This window comes from Panthera tigris, chromosome A1 (assembly GCF_018350195.1).
Source record: "Panthera tigris isolate Pti1 chromosome A1, P.tigris_Pti1_mat1.1, whole genome shotgun sequence".
NCBI classification, from domain to species: Eukaryota; Metazoa; Chordata; class Mammalia; order Carnivora; family Felidae; genus Panthera; species Panthera tigris.
In genome coordinates this window covers 16,246,721-16,266,893 of record NC_056660.1, presented here as the reverse complement: position 1 = coordinate 16,266,893, position 20,173 = coordinate 16,246,721, and the positions used below count along the sequence as shown (strand labels likewise).

General features: G+C 37.5%; 1 protein-coding gene across 2 annotated transcripts in view; it reads left to right on the top strand.

Annotated features, from left to right (window-relative positions):
• TRPC4 (transient receptor potential cation channel subfamily C member 4) overlaps nucleotides 1-20,173 on the top strand; it is a 197,700-nt gene that overhangs the window by 82,117 nt on the left and 95,410 nt on the right. For both annotated transcript variants that reach the window (XM_007097684.3, XM_042959440.1), the window contains exon 3: nucleotides 6,779-7,297. In XM_007097684.3, coding sequence (XP_007097746.1) covers nucleotides 6,779-7,297 — 519 coding nt within the window. The remainder of the gene's footprint in view (nucleotides 1-6,778; nucleotides 7,298-20,173) is intronic.

Below are 20,173 nucleotides of genomic sequence, written 5' to 3'. Positions count from 1 at the left end.
CATATTTTCACAGTTAATAGTTTATTCTAACTCCTCCGGTCCATTATAGAGACTGTAAGACAGAAACACTACCCTGAGACTTTGGCAAATACTTGGAAAATTTTCAGAATAGGGGCACCTGTTGGCTCAATCGGTTAAGCGACCGACTTCAGCTCAGGTCATGAGATCAGGTCATGATCTCATGGTTCGTGAGTTCGAGCCCCGCATCGGGCTCCGTGCTGACAGCTCAGAGCCTGGAGCCTTCTTTGGATTCTGTGTCTCCCTCTCTCTCTGCCCCTCCCCCACTCATGCTCTGTCTCTCTCTCTCTCTGTGTCAAAAATAAAAACATTTTTAAAAAGTTTAAAAAAAAGAAAATTTTCAGAACAATGAAAACTTGTGAGTATCTGAAGTGATGTTGCGAACCTTGTTTCTTATTATTCTGAGTATTCCACATGTTAGCTATTATGGTGGTGGATTTATAAGGAATTAGTAAACATTTTTCAGTTTGTTGAGAGACATGGCAATGTGGCAAGTATGACAGTCATCTTTTTGAGGGTGTGGACTGTTTCAGCTTCATTTTCCTAATTTCTCAGAGCCTGATACAGCGCCAGACAACACAGTCAATAAATATTTGTTGATTGATGTATGAGTGAATTATTGAATCCCAGTAGTTATAAGCCATGGTGACATTTTAAGAAAGGGAATTGTCCGAGAGATTAATATTTTGGAAAATGTATCTTTGCCATAGTGGAGGGGAAGACTTGAAGGTCATCAAAACCTGTATTTTCTTGTTATTTAGTATAGTTTGTATTTTATATTAATACCTTTTATAAAACCTTTGTGTCCCTGTTTTGCTTCACTAAGGCTTCTGGTCTATTAGCTGGTTAAGCATAAACCCTTTTGCTCCATACCTTCCTTTCTCTCCATCAGTCTCTCTCAGTTTTTTTCCTTTTAAGAACATTTAAAAATGTACATTTTCCTAACTTTGTATTGATCTTTGATGAACTGTTACATACATTTAATGCCCACCGTTCATCCTTTTCTAGGTACCCCATCATCTCATCCCATAGTAGATTCCTCAGGAAGGACACCGTGAGCATAGCATTTCCTAAATTCTTGCATTTGTATAGCTGTCTTTTCCAAAAGAACTCAGATGAACTGAATAACTTCCCAGGAAAATACAGTTTATACAAACTGACCCCATTATTGATAGAAAAGCCAAGCTAATTGGTATGCAATAAATAGGAAACGTTATCGAATGACTATCCCATAAAAGAAGAGCATTCTTGATGGGTTTCACAGGACAGTTTTGGACGTTCAAATATCAGATGATTTCAGTGCTACTTATTTTTCCCGCACGGTGTGGGAAACGGATCAATCACATTTTGGATTCTTCAAGAAGCAGATAAAATTAGATGATTGCCAAAGATTTATTGGAAAATGACATTCTGAAAGTAAAAGGGAAGGAAGCAGGATTGAGAAAGGGAAGCTGGTCTACGGCCATACCACCCTGAACGCGCCCGATCTCGTCTGATCTCGGAAGCTAAGCAGGGTCGGGCCTGGTTAGTACTTGGATGGGAGAAAGGGAAGCTATTAGACCATGATGCCGAACTGACAAAAATCCCTGCCAGTGTAAAGGGGAGCTCAGAGGAAACTTATCTACTCGAGGTCTCCCAGGTTGTGTGGAAAGAGCTCGGCTCTTGTCTAGCTTACTTGTGCAGTCATTGTCCTGGGCTCCAAAACTGAGGAGGACCTGAAGGGGTGGAGAGCTGGGGCCTGTTAATGGACCACACTTTTTACGGGCAGGCAGTAAATCCTCTCGAAGAAAGATCTGAGTGGCACATCTCCCTGTCTCCCAAAGGAGGAGAGAACTCATATGCTTTTTTATGAAGCAAGCACAGTATTCAAACAGAAATTTGTTGAAGACAGCATAGTAAAGATTATAAATCAATCTCACTTCTGAACATGGACGCAAAAAATGTAAATAAAAATTTTAGTCTTACTAAAAATATTACACATCTGACCAAATGGGATTTATTTCAGGAAAGCAGAATGTTTCAATGTAAAGAAATTCATTCATTTAATTTACCATATTTTTAGGAGTAAGGGGAACAATTATATAATCATCTCCATAGAGGTGGAAAAGGCCTTAGGCAAATTCAACACCCATCCTTGATAATAAATAATAAATAAAAGAATTCAAAATGATTTCTTGACATAAGGAGTGGCATAAACAAATAGGGAGATATATAGACTTATAGGTGGATAATTGGCAATACCCGGTATAATTTGTGATAGGAAAATTGCTATAACTGCTTAAGAAAACTATTTGACCCAGAAATTACATTCCTAGATATGTATTAGCAGACACGGACAAAAAATGTGCATAGGAGCAATATTCCTGGCCACAAATAGAAACTGGAAATCACACAAATGTTATCAAGCAGAGAATGTTAAATAAATTGTACTATCTTCATAAATGAAAACATTATGCAGACTTGAAATTACAAAAATGATTACTAACAATATTGATGTATTTCAAAGAGCTGATGTTGCACAAAGAAAGCTAGATGTAAACAGTACATACTTTATGATTCATTTATATAAAGTGAAAAGTATGTACAAGTAATCTATAGTGATAGCAGTTAGATTTGTGATCACAAAATGTAATGGGAGCACCTGGGTGGCTCAGTCAGATAAGCATCTGACTCTTGGTTTCAGCTCAGGTCATAATCTCGCCGTTGGTCTCATGGTTTGTGGGTTCAGGCTCCACGTCAGGCTCTGCTCTGGCAGTGGGGAGCCTGCTTGGGATTGGGATCCTCTTTCTCTGCCCCTCCCCCACTTGCACTTTGTCTCTCAAAATAAATACATAAATAAATACATAAATATATATATATATAAATACATAAATATATATATATATATATAATGACTAGGAGGTGACAAGAGGAAGATTCATGAAGTGCAGTCACTTCTGGATTTTTATCTGTGTTGTGTTATACAGGTGCATACACATTTCAAAAATATATCAAGCATCACATTAACATTTGTGCATTTTAATAAATGTATCTTATACCTCAATAAGTTCAAAATTAATAATTATTGCAATGCATCACACCATGTTAAAAAATAATGGAAGGGGGGCGCCTGGGTGGCGCAGTCGGTTAAGCGTCCGACTTCAGCCAGGTCACGATCTCGCGGTCCTGAGTTCGAGCCCCGCGTCAGGCTCTGGGCTGATGGCTCGGAGCCTGGAGCCTATTTCCGATTCTGTGTCTCCCTCTCTCTCTGCCCCTCCCCAGTTCATGCTCTGTCTCTCTCTGTCCCAAAAATAAAATAAATATAAAAAAAAAAAAAACGTTGAAAAATAAATAAATAAATAAATAAATAAATAATGGAAGAATCCATGGGTCCATAGTGATACGCAATAATAAAAAGGAAAAGGGGAATATTTTTACATACAGAGGAATACGACTTAGTAAATGTAGAAGTGATGATAGGGTAAGAAAACTCCCAATTTTCAAACACCATGGAATCATTGAAGCAGGCATGTAATTACTACTCAAGTAACAGGCAGTTTTTTAACAGTGTTTTTGTTTTATTACTACTTTCCTTAATGAATAAGAGAAGCCCAGAGCCTTTCCTTTGGGACATGTATAAACACTGATGTGTGCCTGCCTGGCCAGCTGGTCAGAGGCCCCACACACTCCTACAGTGGGGACATTTAAGAGCAAACTGTCCCTGATGTCTAGTGTTCTCTGACCAGCTGGGCATCCAGCAATTAATGGTAAAGACAGCATATAATTTATTGTTGAATTTAGAATATATTTTAGAGTAAGAGGAAACTCTAAGACAATTAAAATGACATAATTAAAAAAAGTTATTTATGGACCAATAAATTATTATTATATTTGTGGTCTTATAAAACAGTTTCACTCAAAAATTATTGTCAAAGATGAATACGGACAAAATTAAAGATGTCTGTATATTTACGAAACTAAAATTTCACAATGATTTACTGAATATTAAAACTCATCAACAGAATATTTATTCTTGGTATATTTTCACATATTTTATCAGTTATTTTACTGTATCTCTAATACTAAGACATTTCTTGTAAAATATGAACGCCTTTGGGGTGCCTGGTCACTCAGTCAGTTAAGTGTCCAACTCTTGGTTTTGGCTCAGGTCATGATCTCATGGTGATGGACTCAAGCCCTACATTGGGCTCCGCCCATGCTGACAGCACGGAGCCTGCCTGGGAGTCTCTCTCTCTCTCCCCCTCTCTTTCTGCCCCTCACCCACTTGTGCACATTCTCTCTCTCTCTCTAAAAATAAATAAACTGTGATATATGAATACTTTTTAGTATGGTCATATATTTTTTCACAAAATTTCTTGAAATATTTTTCAAAGTTGAATTTTATGGTTAATAAATTAAAATCGTTGACAGCTTTTGAAACCTAGAGAAATCTAGAATGAAATTACATTGAACTCAGAACCCACTTCAAGTTGCATCTATCACTTAAATATACATTTAAGGGGCTCCTGGGTGGCTCAGTCGGTTAAGCGTCCGACTTAGGCTCAGGTCATTATCTCACTGTTCATGAGTTTGAGCTCCACATTGATCTCTGTGCTGACAGCTCAGAGCCTGGAGCCTGCTTCAGATTCTGTGTCTCCCTCTCTCTGCCCCCTCCCCTGCTTGTGCCCTGTGTCTCTCTCTCTCAAAAATAAATATTTTTTTTTTAAAACTATAAAAAATATTCATTTAATATAGGAACTTATTTACTTACATTGTTTTGTTTTCCCTTGTGTCTGCCTTAGAAAAAACTTAAAGTTTTGGTTAGTAAAAGATCACTTCTTGTTCAGTTCTGAGTAATGACATTTTTCTCTTTGTAATAAATATATAGTTAAATTTTTAATTAACTTCATATTTAAGGTGAAACTGTTCACTTAAAAAGTAATGAAGTATGTATTGACTCCACTTTAATATATAATTCTATCTCAACAGTATTGTTCCTTTGTATTTATAATCACATTTTAAAACTAGTATGTACTATATTTATCAACTGATTGCATACATTTTAAATAACCTTTTAAATAGACAACTACATCTCGTTAATTTTTATATGGTGTTTCTTATAAAACAAATAGATATTCTAAAGTTTGTTTAATGTTTATTTATTTTTGAGAGAGAGAGAGAGCATGAGCAGCGGAGGGGCAGAGAGAGAGGGAGACACAGAGTGTGAAGCAGGCTCCAGGCTCCCAGCTGTCAGCACAGATCAGCACAGAGCCCCACGTGGGGCTCAAACTCATGAACGGTGAGATCATGACCTGAGCTGAAGTCAGATGCTTAACTGACTGAGCCACTCAGGCGCCCCAAAACAAATAGATATTCTAAATGGTCAGATAAATTAGAAGCATACAGGTTTAATTATTCTCATATAAAGAGTATACTTCTGTTTAAAAGTAGTATAATTAAAGTTTCACATGAGTTTTGTTTTTTTCCCCACAGTTGTTTTGCTTTTGATCCTTCTATGGTTTCCTTCATATTTTACAGCATATTTTAGTCATCGTTTTTTCTGCCATGCCTGTTTAACTTATCCTTATATAGCATTTATTTTCATAGATGCTTCCATCACTCTGTGCCCAGAGGAAGAAATGTTAAACCAAAAATTGGAAGGCGGTGTGGTGTAGGGTAATACATAGAGGGTGAGATGTCAGACAGGTGGACCTGGGATCATATATTAGGTCTTCCTCACTGAGGAATCACATCTATAACATGTGAATGATAAATAGTGAGGGTTAATGTACCTAACGGATGTTGACTAAATCGTGCCTATTCTATTATTTTTGTCACTACCATTCCTAGAGTAAAACCCAAAGGAAATTGCACGTAAACACACTGGTGACCTGATTCATTGGGAACCATTTGCTTCTGGTAAAATGGTCATGTTTGCAATGGAGCACCTGTTGCCATCTGGAAAATATACTATAGAGCGATAGATAAAAACAGAAAGCCTGAGGCTAGCCTTCTTAAGTTCTACTGCCACCTATAATCAGAGGCTTGATTTTACGAATTCAGTAGAGAAACAAACAAATATACAAAGAAAAAAAATACTGAAGAACTAAAAGACTTCTGTTGCACAAGAAAAGCTTGGGTTTAAAACAAATCATTATTTTTCAGTGTATTTCTTCATTATTTAGGGAGTCCATACCTCCAGGAAAGGAAAGCAAAGATTGCCAGTCAGGAAATAACTTGGAAGCAAGAAAGTCTTTCATCAAGTAAAGAGTTCCCATAACCCCCTTATTTTAAGATTTCATAAAATGTCATAATTCAGATTAAACAAATATGATAAGAATAATGTGTCATTAGGGGCGCCTGGGTGGCTCAGTCGTTTGAGTGTCCAACTTCAGCTCAGGTCATGATCTCACAGCTCGTGAGTTGGAGCCCCATGTCGGGCTCTGTGCTGACAGCTTAGAGCCTGGAGCCTGCTTCAGATTCTGTGTCTCCCTCTCTCTCTGCCCCCAACCGACTCTCATTCTGTCTGGATCTCTCTCAAAACTAAATAAACGTTAAAAAAATTTTTAAAAAAAGAATAATGTGTCGTTATATTGAAAAGTTTTTCTAATTTTCTCTTGTCTTCTGGCAGAAAAAAAAAAATACATCTCTCTCCTGCAAAAAAAAGCCTGGCAAAAGATTTATGAACTTTGTTTAGCGTTGCTATAGCATGCTGTTTGAAATTCACAGGCTTGAACAAATGAATAAATATTCATCACCTCTGCTTTCTTCTTTTTTCTAGGTGCCTCCCATACTCCTCGATAAGCAGTTCTCTGAATTCACTCCAGACATTACACCAATCATTTTGGCAGCCCATACAAATAATTATGAGATAATAAAGCTTTTGGTTCAGAAAGGAGTTTCGGTGCCCAGACCCCACGAGGTCCGCTGTAACTGCGTCGAATGCGTCTCCAGTTCAGATGTGGATAGCCTCCGCCATTCACGCTCAAGACTCAACATCTACAAGGCCTTGGCCAGCCCCTCTCTCATCGCACTGTCAAGTGAAGACCCTTTCCTCACAGCCTTTCAGTTAAGTTGGGAGCTTCAGGAACTGAGTAAGGTGGAGAACGAATTCAAGTCGGAGTATGAAGAGCTGTCCCGACAGTGCAAACAGTTTGCTAAGGACCTATTGGATCAGACAAGGAGCTCCAGAGAACTGGAAATCATTCTTAATTACAGAGATGACAGTAGTCTCATAGAAGAACAAAGCGGAAATGATCTCGCAAGACTAAAATTGGCTATAAAGTACCGGCAAAAAGAGGTGAGTGTTGGCCAGACTTTTTTATCAAAACGCCATAGGACGTAATTACGGTGAAGTAAACAGGTACTCTAGGTTTGGGATTTCGAGCACTTTCTACTTAACTGTAAGTGGATGATATTTGTTGTTCACCAGATTAGTAATTATGAAACACATGGAAGAATGGCAAGAAATGGCTTAATAACTGGTGATGGTATTTGTCCTATGTGTTAAAATGTACACATTTACTGTAGTATAATGGACAAACTAATGAATTTTATACTCCTCTCACTAAAAGTTCTGGTTCTGCCATTTATAAGTCTTGTTACTTTAGAGGGCCTTGTTATTTTTCAGATCTCTTTGAGATGGGATTTTCTCATCTGCTTAATGGACTTAACATTTATAATATTTAATTATCTATATTTATATATATCAAATATTTTCCTCAAAGATTTGTAGGAAGTATAAAACGTGGGGATGGGTGTGAAGGCTCTTAGTAAGTTATAAGTATTTAGCAAATTATAAGTACATTATTTATATTAATAAAATACATTATTAGAAGTTATTAACAAAAGAAAAGCCCTTAGTTCAACAGCAGATGAAAGTACTAAGACTTCTCTTACATCTGGCTTATTTCCTTTATTTGTCAGGAATAAGAGGTTAAAGAAGTTAACAGCAGAAGAGTTATAAATTTCTCATGAAATTTCCATGGAGTGAATATTAAGTAAAGAAACCCCAGATCTATTCTATTCATCGCGTGGCATAATTGTTTTTGTTTCTATCACTGAGTTAAATGAGTTCTCAGAAAAAACTATTTACTTCTACCTTCAGAAAATGTTGGTTCTCTGTTCATGCTTGAATTATAGTAATTATCTATTCTAGAAAAATAGTTGGAGAAAACTATATAACGCAAGATGAAAAAGAAAAAGAGTCTTCTGAATAAAAAATGTATTCAATTTCTTTTGAAGTTAGCCCTGATTATCTCACATTAGCCTTGGCTGCTTTATCTACTGCTACTTGCTAAATATTTAAGGTTCAAGATACCTGAATTTGCTTCCTCGAGTTTTTCCTATAGTTCTTTGGCCTGTTGTCATGGGAGCCAGAAACTAATTAAAATGATTTTTTCCCCTATCAAGGAAGGAAGTAGCTTCTTTTGTGTGTAGTCCCTCTGATTCCAAAATCACGCTAGTTTGAGACATGCCAACAGTATCAGCTAATTTTTTTTTTTTTCGGTTCTTGTGTTTAGGACTCAGGGACTTGGTATCTTAAAGGAAATAGAATAGATTTAATACACAACTATAAGAAACTGATGAAACACTTCCCCTGATTAAAGATTTTGAGGTACTAAATACGATACCTAAAAGTAACAACATGTATTAGAACTCATGGTGAGGGGAATGAAATTCCCAGGATGTGAAATCCATGAAATGAAAGAAAACACAGTAGCAGCAGCTGGCTGCTTGTTTTTGTTTCTACCCAAAACCTGTTGTGTTTTTGTTCCCTCTGCAGTTAGTGAACCAACTTACCTCTGTTTTATGCCTTCACTGATTTGGTCCCGATATCATAACTGATTTAACTTTGTCTTTAGCCACAATGATCTTTGTGAAAGCACTGGAACAAAATACTCATAGAGTCTTTTACCAGACCCTCATAATTAAATACTACATGACATTTCATCAAATGAAGCTAAGCTGCCCAATTCTTGTCAAAAGGCTGTCCAAGACAAAAAATTTTAATCTGAATTTCTAACATATTAACATCTGAGTATATTTTTACTCACAAATCATTTTTATGCATTCTATTCATTCATTCATTCATTCATTCATTCATTCGGTCATTAACCCTTCGAACATATTTTTTAACGTTTCTTTATTTTGAGAGAGAGAAAGAGCATTCACATGCATATGCATGAGCCAGGGAGGGGCAGAGAGAGAGGGAGAGAGAGAATCCCAAGCAGGCTTTATGCTGTAAGCACAGAGCCTGAAGCAGGGCCAATATCATGAACCAGATCATGACCTGTGACCTTAGCCAAAATTAAGAGTTGGACGCTTAATGGACTGGGACGCCCAGGTGCCCCTGGATTTTTATAGAACACATGGCAGGCAATGCTCAGGGCGCTTGGGACTCCATTGTGGTGTGGTTGTGCCCTAGAGCTTATAGCCTATTACAGGGAGACAATAAAATGTTCAATATATACTGTTCTCAGTTTTGTTTCTGCACCACTAAAAATGTTCATTCCTAGTAAACATGTTTGTTGTTTTTTTTGCCTAGGCTCTTTTGTATATTTCAGAAATATACAACGCATGCTTAACTTCAAAGCCTATTAAACAAAAAGTGACAAATTAAGTCCTTAGAGATGTCAGAAGCAAAGCTATAGAAAGAGTCTGATCATTTCTTAAGACTTCTTTCAAGATGTTTATACCTTTTGCTAATATGAAGTTGTGGAATTGGAGGCTGATCAACCCTAATGATACAACAGGATGAAGGGCGGCTAAAAACTCATAACATGTAACAAGAAAATAAGAATTAGTAATATCTTTTAAAAGATACATTTTTAAAAGACCGCATTTGCATTTTCTCTTTTCCTCTTTCCAAATTACAATGGAGAAAAAAAATTAAAACAAAATTCTTACAGAGTTGTTCTAGACTATCTTTCATTCAGTTTCAAAGAGCACATTTCCCTTGGGTTGAACAGTTTTTCCAAAGCCAAGTAACACTGGATGACTAATAGCATTATAAAATCAAGAATAAGGTTTTACTTTCATATAAACTCTGAAATCATAGGTTGTATTTTATGAAACATATTCCTTAATTATTCATAAATCATTGACTTCAGAAGATTTGATGTAAGGTGTTCTATTAAGATCGTGTATCTTAAATGAAACTGTGCTTTGGCATAAGTGTCTTGCCTTGTGTCTTTTCACCACAAGTTTTCCTAGTTTTAGTCTAAAGACTTTCGAGGTTTGTCTTTGGTCTGTCTCTTACTATTTTGGAATGCCTTCTTATTGATCTTCACATGGCTAAGTTCTACTCACTTTTTCAAGCTCATCTCAGGTCCTCCCTCCCACAGGGAGATTCCTTGAAGCAATCCCCCTCCATAGAATCTCTTGGATAAATGCCCTCATTCCACACATTCTATTTTGCATTGCATTGTTACATTTCTCTCTTCTCCTCCAGGTGTGAGTGCCAGGAACACATTTATCTTATTTACCAGTCATACTTCAGTACTGACAGATAGAAGGTGTTCAAAATGAATGCACCTGAATGAAGTTTCAGAATCTCTTAATTCTGGAAGGTTCCCTGCATATTTCTTTGTCTGACTAAATTGCATTGTTACCTAATTACCTAATAACAGCCTTCTTATGAATTCAAATACTGAAACAATTCATGTTGCTGGGACTTGATTGCAGACTTGTTCTGGTATTTCTGTAATATCATCCAAAAAGAAAGGCCTGCGTTAATTGCATATCACGGATATTTTTATAGGCATAGAGAGGATTTTATTGTTTCTATGAATACTGGAGTAATGATGCTGTAATTGTATTGACCATATACTATTAGAATTAACATAATCTAGTGACCAGCAATTCAAAATCAATATATGTTAACTGGGTTAAGTTGTGTCGGCCAAGAAAAGAGGCAGAACTGAAATAAAAGGATTGATTTGAGGTCTCAGAATTGCAATCTGGGAAGCACAGATTTGAGTAACAACCCAAATTGCATTCTAGGGAACCAGGGAACAAAAGTCAATGGTTTTTAAAGACAGAAAGGAATGCTTGGATAAGTTGTTTGATAGGTGCTGATGGCAGAGAACTAATCTTGACTAAACATAATTGGTTGCTATGGCCATCACTAAGCAAAAGTCCATTATGATAGCAAGTTGCAGATTTCCCCTGCAGAGTCCTTGGAATATTTGTGCTTTGGCCCAGTTCAAAAGTTAACAGTTCTACCCTCGCGAGTACGTGCATAAAGCCTACCTCTTTAATGGCCTCCCAGGTCCCTTTTAAAACCTCTTGACCTAAGTGACTCCATTTCATTTCACCTTTTACAGTTGTTAACATGGTTTATTACACTGAAACCTCCAAAACAAACCTATAAAGTATGATTTTTTTTTTCCTGTGAGGAATTTGAGTGCTGAATGATGTGCATTGTTAACACTGTTAAATGTTGGGGTCTGGGTGCAAATCCAGGTCTTAACTATGCAAGCCACTCTAACCATCACACACCATTGCCTTCACCTAGACGTCATCCCCATGAACATGGGGTAAATCTGATCAAAGTGGAGGTCCTAGCCTAGTTCAGTTGAGCACATGAGTTTATTTCATGACTCAGCTTCTTCATAATTTAGCCATGCATTTCAACCTTAAGATTTTTTTTTTATTTTTGCATTGTGATAAAGCACTTGATTTCTTCAAAGAGGGAAGAACTCCTTTTCCTATCTTCCTTAACCCACTTTTTTTTTTCCTTCAAAAAATAATCTCTTTAGTCTCACTCTGAGGAAAAAGCAGGGAAAGTCCCCTTCACTGGGACTAGAAGCCAGAACCCCATTCCAGTGTTACTTATCAAAATGAATAGTGTCAAAGGAAGCTGGAAAAAAAACAGAGCCAAGCATCCACCTCCTTGGAACAGATTCTCTTCCTGTGTATTAGATAAAGGCGAGCATGACTGAAGACATGTCTTCAACAAGGAACTAGTCTCTTGGTTCCTGGTATAATTTTTGCAGATAGAGAATTTATGGCAGTTAAAATCACTTATATGTTGTCATTGTTCTTTCCTAATATTTGTAAGGTGAGTGCATGTGTGTGGAGAGCTTGTTGCATTCCTTACATATTTTCACAGCAAAGACCTTACCTAGTTTCAGTTGCACATGATTGAACACATTGTGAAGTAACTAGTCCAAATTAAAGAAGCCTAGATGATGAATAATAATAGAAAGCAGTGAAATACATTATTTTGTGTGAAAGCATTACAACTCAATCTTTTTATCACTCTCTCAAATTAAAGTGAAAAAAATAATCTGTACATAGTCAACAGCATATTTTTTTCAACTTAATTTTCCCTTTTGTGAAAGTATGAAACAGCTTTGCAACATTAACTTTAAAGTTTGGTACTAATCTGGGTTCTGTCTTATAAATTAATAGAGTTGCTAAAGAGTCAGGAGAAAAATCAACACTTCAACAGTCCTTCTTATCTTTTGTTTATCTTGTCATGGAGCAATGAGAGAAATGTGAAGAGATTCATGTCAATCAGATGCCATCCATAGCATGGTGAACTCAGTTGATTCCAAATATTCCAGAATCAAAGGTCTTTAAAGCCCTCAAGATTTAGGATTTTATGTTTCTTGATTTATTCAAAACTGCTTGATGTGGAATCGAGAACCAAACCTACTGAAAGAAAGGAGACCTATGGGGTAGGTTTGGGGACAGGGGAACCACAGAGGATACAGCCCTAACACAACCAGGGGATCCCCTGGGTGGGGGACAAAGGAATGTGAAGGGGAGGGCATCAAAAGAGGATTGGGCATATAAGAGACTCTTAAATACAGAGAGCAAACTGAGGGTTGATGGGGGTGAGGGAACAAGGGGGGGGACGGGGAAAATGGGTGATGGTTATTGAGGAGGGCACTTGTTGGGATGAGCACTGGGATTTGTATGTAAGTGATGAATCACTGGAATCTACTCCCAAAGCCAGGAACACACTGCATACACTGTATGTTAGCCAACTTGACAATAAATTATACATATATATACACACACACATATATATACATATATATATGTATATATATGTATATGTATATGTATATATATATGTATATATGTATATATATGTATATGTATGTATATATGTATGTATATGTATATATGTATATATATGTATATGTATATATATGTATATACACACACACATATATATATATATCTAAAAGAAGAGATTCATGCAAAAAACAAAAACAAAAATAAAAGAAGGTTGGTCAATGGGAGGAGCAGTTAAATAATAAATGGAGCAGAAACAAAGGAAATTTGTATTCTTTTAAAAAAATTTTTTTTAATGTTTATTTATTTTTGAGAGACAGAGAGACAGAGTGTGAGCGGGGGAGGGACAGAGAGAGAGAGAAAGACAGAATCCGAAGCAGGCTCCAGGCTCCGAGCTGTCAGCACAGAGCTCAACGCGGGGCTCAAACTCACAAGCCGCGAGATCATGACCTGAGCCAAAACGGACACCCAACCGACTGAGCCACCCAGGCACCCCAGAAAATTTGTATTCTTAAAACTACCTACAACCAGACTTAACTGTATATCATAAGTTTTGTTTTGTTATTCTGTAAACTCTTTAATGGTAAGTTTATACTGCCAAAAATTTTTTAATTCAAATTTTATTTGAAAAGGAGCAATAAATGTTTAAATTTGGACTAGCTACTGTATGGATTTCATATTAAAAATGAATAAAACATACTACCCATGCTCTCTATCTACCTGAAATCTACATGAGAAACTCCCTCTGGAGATCCGTAGTCAGATGCCAGTAGTAGTTAAGGAAAAATAGCACTCTAAGTATGTACTTTTTATTTGGAAACTGCCAATCCTCAAGGGTACATCGCTGCCCATCTCCGACAAGAAAATCACAGAGAAATCAATGACAATGTTGCTCCCTGGCTTTTGTATCAAAACCTTGGGATGGCGCTGGCCAACAATGGCTGTCTCCTCTTGATACAGCAGATTTGGATGGCTGGCTTGCAGCCATGCAAAGCTTTGCTTTTGCTACAAAGTAGGCAGAGGAGCTGATCAATTATTATTATTATTATTATTAACAATTGGTTGTTTTTTAATCTTGTGTTTTCCTCCTTTTTCACTCTTGTTCAAGTGTATGGTGTCTAAAATATAGCTTTCATAACTTCCTTGTGCCTGGTAAATTCCACATCAAAGTATGAATGACTTGGAGGGAAAAACACCTCATCCTATAGAGACACTGTCTCATGGACATCAAATAACTACTGTGGGAGAATGGCAAAGAGAGTAGTGCTAGGGAGAAAAACGAGAAGGCACTGCATATGATGCTTTCCTCATAACTGACATTTCCCTACTGAAATAACTTTGAGACTCATTTGTATAAGTAAATTTGAAAATACCTTTGCCACTGTTTGGTTTACTTATTTAACATATACTGATTTATTTGAATCCAATTTGATGTTATTTACCATGTTCCTCTCCTTTTTCTCTCTCCTCTGTTTTTGAACTGTTTTGAAAACATTTATGTCCTTCAGATCTCTTTCCAAATACCACTTTCCGTGGGAAGGCTTCATCTATTCTCAAGTCAAAATTAATTATTGCTTTCTCTTGTTATGGTAGCTTTATTGTGCATGTTGCTTTGCTTCTTGTTTTCACATTTTATTTCTCCAACTGAACTTGCCTTTAGTTTTACTTCCTCCAGTACAATGCCTACAGCACTAGGAAAGGTGTTTTGTTTTGTGTCTTGTACTTTGTTTCTGTTTCGTTTTTCAAGATAATGCAAGCCCAGACTTTAGCATACTTCCTGGTATATTTACCCAGGAAAGGGTAGCTCTCTATTATTATTAATTATTACTATCATTGTCACTGTTTTTATCTCCTCATAGGCCCCCAATATGAAAGACCAAACACATACAGGAAATGCTATGCATCATCCTGTTGTATACTATGCAGCAAAAAGGGTAGGCTTCGTCATTAAACATTTTAATATTTGTAACGAATAGGCATCTAAGCTTCGTGGCTCCCATTACATTGTTATATGTCAAAGATAAGTTTATCCTTCTTACAGTCTATCGGTATAGTCAGTACACTGACCCATTTATATTAAACCATACACTCTCATCAAAAATATATAATGTATAAATTTTATTCCAACCCTTAAGGTTGTCCATATTCTAATGCTTCCATTATAGACTTTCAGAAGTAACTCATATTGTATACGGGTTTGATTTGAATTTGTTCTTCCGGCTTGCATTTTTCAATATATGTTAGGCATTGGAATCACTAGCTGGCTGCACCTCAGAATCAGGAACTGAATCATAGCACTCATTAAAAAAGTGAGGCATACAGTAGGATTTGAATGCATAAGGCTACACTGAGTGCTACAAATAACTATGAGACTTGTGAAAGTGATAAAAAGCAGCATTCCTCCAGCTGAATTCTCTTTCCCACTGTTCTCCTGAGCAAGCTCACTGACCGATTTCTAGGCCTCTGCCTCTCTGTTCTCATGTATATGCTCACACCTGCTGTTGCCAAGCAGAGACAACATGGCTCACAGACTCCCTCCTGTGCCTCAGCCCAGTAGGGACCAAACATCCTTGGACCTGCTTCTGTGTCATGGCTGAAGCAAATGCCTGTCCAGGACTCACAGCCTGGCTGACAGAACTATGACAGGTCACTAGGCATTTAATTTAACACTAGGTTTTTAGAGCTTGGAATTCAAAGGTTCAAGGGTTTTGTTTCTTTTTTGCAACTCATTTAATGATATGCAACCGCTTTCTTCTAATTCGAATCTGAAAATGATTAGGCTTTTCCCACAATTAAATATTAAATTGTATATGTCCAAAACATTGTATAAATTTATCCTTTTAAACTGCATTCATGAGCAAGTGACAGATGAATATCTTATGAAACATAAAATAGCTAGTCTTAACTTTAAATTAGATATAAAATATAGCTTTTATTTGATACTGCTTTAAATAAGTACAAAAAGGAAAGGGTTGAGCAATTTATTTTCAAAGAGGTATATTCTTCTATTCACCTGACAAAAATGCAAATACCCTCAGGATTAGCAACACTTTCAATGTAGCTTTCATTTGCCACAGATATAAACTAAAAACATAAATTTAATGATAATAGCTTTGAAAAATCCACTGTGTATCAGACACCTTCTCTCAGTATTCAAATGAGTTACTCTTCTGTATGAAACTGGTCCCTCCATCTCCATGATGATTGACAGGCAAGGGTAGCAGTAAGGTCACCTGTTTTCCATTATTGAGATGGGATCTTTTCAATGGAGATCCATTTCTTTTGTTTCTTTTGCACAAAATTCACATTTACATCTCGGGGTTATTTTTCCTGGGTCATTATCACTGCTCATATTTTCTGTCTCTAATCACTAAGCAAAACTAAGAGTTACCAGTTTTTGAAATTACCCACTTAACAGCTTATTCCAACCAACATTATTTCCCAGAAAATTACAAAAACCCAGTAGATTGTCTTGGAAATCTATAAAACAGAAACACTGTTCACAAGAAATGTTGATGGCTTTGAGATACAAACTTCTGCTCAAGGTCCCTTATAAATTATGCATCAGAGAGGAAACTTTTCAGCTTATCCTTACCCTTGCTTTGACCATATGAGGAACAGTCACAACTTTTCTAAATAGAGGTTATTTTGTTTGTTTGTTTGTTTGTTTGTTTGTTTGTTTGAATTCTTGGAATCAGCAATGTACAGTAAAACCCTCTGGGATGCCTGTGCTGTAATTTGGTGATTCATGATTCTGAAGCTGTGTTAAGTTTACAGATTGCTTCTAGGTAATACAGAGCTGGTGAAACAGTCACATAGGATTATTTTCTTGAGCTTTCTGTAACTTTCCGTTTCCTTTTTTCCTTCAGCTTTAGGAGAACACAGTGGCCTGCCCTCTGCAGCCACAGCAAAAAACTAAGGCCTTCTTCCTCCATGGTTTTCTTTTTACCTTCATCTTGACTCAAGCTCCCAGGCAGTCTGCTTCCGGAATGTTTGTAAAAAGGCCTGCTTTCCCTTTGACCACAGGACTGCTTCAGTTTTAAATGATAGACACTATTGTTTTTCTCCATGGCATTCTCTAAGTTCAGGAACTTTTTCCCGGAGGCTCTGGGACATGCAGCCTGGAAGCTCTTCGGCTACATTCTCCTCTTTACCTGGTGGGCAGCTTGTGGGGGCGGAGGGGCGGAGGGTAGAAATCTTGTTGGCAGTAAACCCACAAGGAAGCTAGTGGAGGAGGGTCAGGGGCCCTGGCCAAGAGATGCTCTTTCCCCCTCCAGGTACCATTAATCCACAAATGTTTACAGAGTTTCTATTCTGTGCCAAAAACGGAGGTGACAGCAAGCCCTAGGCCAAGTTTGGAATTCTTCTAGAAGTTTCCTAGAATCTGGAATTTTACTCTTACTTAGATAATAAAATAAAGTCCACGTGTATGCATTGCAGTACTTAACCATGCAGCAAATGCTGACCATGAACTAAAACTATCACCATAGCCAGATCTCACTAACACTTTACATGTTACCTCCTCTTATAAGAACACTCCCGATGTTTTCTTCATTTCTGCCCCTCCCTCCCTTTCTCCCTTCCTTATTTGGTCATCACTTACTCATTGAAGAGAGCCCTTACTGTTTGCTACTCGCTGGTGATGCTGAAATCAAAGACAAAAGTCTTGCCCTCAAAATAACTACCAGATTATTAGGTAAGGATGGAAGATAAGTGAATGGCTGTCTCAGTGTGGGTCACAGAAGCTATGGTGGAGCTGCCTTCCTAAAGCCCTGGAAATTGGTTCCTAACTCCACTGAATGCTTCCTGGAAAAGAAAATGCCTTAACTGAGTGTCAGTAGAAAAATAGGAGTCACCCAAGCAAAGAAGTCAAAACAAGGCATTACAGATCATGTGTGCAGATCATGGAGGCAAGAAAGAGAGCAAAGAGAGTGTCTTCATTGTCCTCTGTCCTCATTGCCACCCCATGGCCTCTCTCCAGGCTTTCCCTCTACCTGGTGTGTGTGGATGGCTTCTTTGTGATGTCTCAGCTCATATTATCACCTCAGTGAAGACTTCCAGAACACCCAATCTGATTACTACCCTCTTCCTCCCCCCACACCCTTAGTTATTTCCTTTCATATCACAATGCTATTACCTTCTTAGCCCTTAACAAAATCTGAAATCATTTTATTCATTTGTGTGTTTAATTATTTTTTTATCTGCCTCCCTCCCCTGTCTACGTATCATCTTTTCTGACCTGATTAGCGCTGGAAGCCCAGTGCTTGGAACAGAGGAGTGCTGAGTAAAAGGATCACAAGTCAGGGGTGTGATAGAAGATGAGAGAAAAAAACACAAAGATTAGGTCCCAAAGGCATATGAATTTTATAAAATCCTGTGCTATTTAATTGTGATTTAACTATGTAAATCAATATTACCTTTATTATTTTCTCAAACTCTTATTATCCAAAGATGAAGTCGTTACCTTTCTCTTTAAGCCTGGTCCTCCTATGTCATCTCTGATAAGTAGGAGGCACTCCCAGTTAGTCATGCTAGAAACCTGAGCCATCCTTGATTATTTTATCCATCATCTCCAAAGCTTGATGTGGTAGATGAAAGATGGCTGCAAATTGAGGTGCCTTCTAATTACCCTTCTCTCTGCTCAGAGCCTGCCTTGGCTACTTGCCTGACCAACAGAATGCAACAGAAGTGACTTTTTGTAACTCCCAAGGCTCAGTTGTCAGAAGCCTTGCAGCTTCTATGTAAGCTCTGTGGGAAACCTGAGATGCCATGTAAGAAGTCTGTCCTAAGGCCACCACACTGGACAGGCAATGAGTAGTCACATAATCATGCTTACTGATAGTCATAGTGGAGACCAGCCTTCCAACCCTTCACTGCAGTGACAAGAGTTGTAAGAAAAGCCAGCTTTGACCATCTCCCTCTCCGTACCCACATGCACACCCGGCCGTTTTCTAGCTGAGTCCTGCTGAGTAACTTCTGTTTTTACCACGTAGAACAGAAGAATCAACCAACCCAGCCCTGTCCAAATCCCCGGTCCACTGTATGGACTGTATGTTTATGTTCGCTCAAAAAATTCATGTTTTGAAACCTAACCCCAATGTGATGGTATTGGGAGGCGGGGCCTTTGGCGGGTGATTAGGCATGAGAGGGGATCCCTCAGGAATGGGGTTAGTGCCCTTATAAAAGATGCTCCAGAGAACTCCCTCGTCCTCTTTCCACCGTGTGAGAATACAGCAAGAATATGAGGTCTCACCAGACTCCTTATCTGTGGTACATTAGACTTCCCAACCTTCAGAACTATGAGAAATAAATGTTTCTTGTTTAAGCCACCCAGTCTGTGCTACAGAATGACTTGATCATTGGTGAGGAGAAAGGAACAAAGTCTTGCGTGTAATTTTTGTTTTCTGTCCCTTGTGTGTATGGCACTGGTAAATACCATAGGGAAGGACAAAAGAAAGTAAACAGCTCCCTTGAGGTGGAAGGGATATAGTATTAAATAATATTTAGACAAGCCTATCAAAAATACAATTATTTTGTATGATTTTGCTTTTAATTATTTTGACTAAATATTTAACATAACATAAAATAAAATAAAGTACTTTTAACAACATCGATTAATTTCCATCTCTATCTCTTATTCGCTTTGACTCATTTCTGTTCCAACAAATGGCTATATATATTATTTACATAGCATTGATCATATGATTACAGCTTAGGTGCCAGGAAGCTGTAATGGCTATTAAAATATAACTGAGATATTATTGTATCGAACCATTTTATTTTTTGTCCTTCCTATGTACTTTCTCATCTTTTTCCATTCCGGTTTTACTTACTATTTTATTGTTCTTCATGGGCCACTGGTTGCTGACACAGTTCTGGCTGGGACTCTGGCTCTACAGGCAGAGATTTGAGTTTTGCAGCTTTTTCTGTCAAGGTAAAATGATCAATATCCCAGGACAATATAAACAGCAGTGGCCTTTGTGATAAGGCCAGTAATCTAGCTTCTATATGGTGACTGTGCAGATTGTCTTAGAATCTTGGCAAACCATTTTGAAAAGGACGGTGAATGAATAGGCAAGAAAAACTGTTATCTAAGAATATTGGAGAATGAAGAGACCTAAAAGTAATGCAAATAATGTTCCAA